This window comes from Penaeus chinensis, chromosome 34 (genome assembly GCF_019202785.1).
Source record: "Penaeus chinensis breed Huanghai No. 1 chromosome 34, ASM1920278v2, whole genome shotgun sequence".
Lineage (NCBI taxonomy): Eukaryota > Metazoa > Arthropoda > Malacostraca > Decapoda > Penaeidae > Penaeus > Penaeus chinensis.
Window position 1 is genome coordinate 1,268,428 of NC_061852.1, and position 1,491 is coordinate 1,269,918.

Genomic DNA, 1,491 nt, shown 5'->3' on the forward strand with positions numbered 1-1,491 from the left:
CATTTGCGTGCGTGGATATAACTGGTTATACTTGATTTGTATGCTTTGTTTATTGTATCTGTATGTAAGGTTATAGTACGCATTTACGTACGTGTATATAACTGGCTTTATCTATATCTATATTAATTTATCTTTTATGGATATGGGATGGTAGATTCGCACTGAAGGATATAAGTAGTTTAACAACGTAAGTAAGGATTAAGAAAAAGGCTAAGAAAATAAAATTCAATTTGTGTGTTTCACGAACACTGAAATGCTTCATGTGTCGAAATAACCTATTTTCTTTCTTTTCCAGTATAGTTGCCGAGTAAGCCCTTAATCAAGTATGAATAAGTAAAACACCCACAGCAGTTAAAGAGGTCTAACATCTACACCACACACACACGCACCCGCATGTAGGTACATGTATGTGTGTATGTGTGTGTTTGTGTCCATAAGCTCGTATGGACGTTGAAAATCGTATGCAGTATACCATTCGAATTCAGTATTTCTCCAACAATTTATTTTCGTGTTTATGAGACTGAACTTTCAAAAAAAAAACAAAAAAAAAAACAGAAAAACAAATAAGAATTTCACTCATATTAGCCAGGAATACAGTATTTAACAATATATCAATATATCAATTAACAATATATTCATACTTACCCTGTCGAGCAAATGTTGTTGTTGGTATATTTTCAAGACGAAATTTCAGCACAAAGAGTAGCGTGACAAACATCATGGCTACAGTAAGTGTAGAGAGCTGTGGTGCTTAATCTATGAGGCTTAAGGGCAATTCAAAGATCATAAACAGAGATTTCCAGGATTACATTTGAAATATTGATGTGCAGTGTTGCAAACTATACGATATTGATATGCAGTATTGCAAACTATTCAAGTGTTGTTTGCTTTAATAAAATGACTAAATCATATTTTTTGTTTGCTTGTTTTCACTTTGAGTTCAGGAGGCATTTTAAACAATTTCTTATGGATGTAAAGGCCGGGGAAAGCGTAGACATGAGAACCAATTGCGAAGAAAAACAAGAAAAAAAACAAGTAAATAAAAATAAATAAACGAAACAAAAAAGAAAAAAGAAAACGAAACAAAAACAGAACGAAACAAAAAAAGACAAACAGAAAAAAAAGATTAAAAAAAACAAGACAAAACGAAAGAGTCCCTCATCCCTGAGGCATCTCCAGCCACCCATTCACCCATAATCATTGTTTTAAATCATGTCACAAATGAATAACATTATTTGGGCTCAGCCAACCATTCACCTGTAACCATTGTTTTCTGAATTTTACTACAAATCGATTATGATTTCAAGAATTCAACGAGCATTCGCTACTGACTCTCATTCTCTTCGAAAGATAAACAAATAAATAAATAAACACAGCAGCAGATCCGTACCAGATCCAGCCCTCTGTTTCCCAAGTGCCCCCCCCCCCCCCCACAAACCGAGCTAATCCTTGACTTTTGTCAAGGATTAGCTCGGTTCGGATGAGTTTGGT

General features: G+C 34.3%; 1 protein-coding gene across 1 annotated transcript in view; it reads left to right on the forward strand.

The window, feature by feature from the left end:
• Positions 1 to 911, forward strand: part of LOC125043834 (guanine nucleotide-binding protein subunit gamma 4-like) — a 7,759-nt gene extending 6,848 nt beyond the window's left edge. The window contains exon 8 of the mRNA XM_047640162.1: positions 296 to 911. Coding sequence (XP_047496118.1) covers positions 296 to 300 — 5 coding nt within the window. The 3' untranslated portion in view covers positions 301 to 911. The remainder of the gene's footprint in view (positions 1 to 295) is intronic.
• The last annotated feature ends 580 nt before the right edge of the window (positions 912 to 1,491 follow it).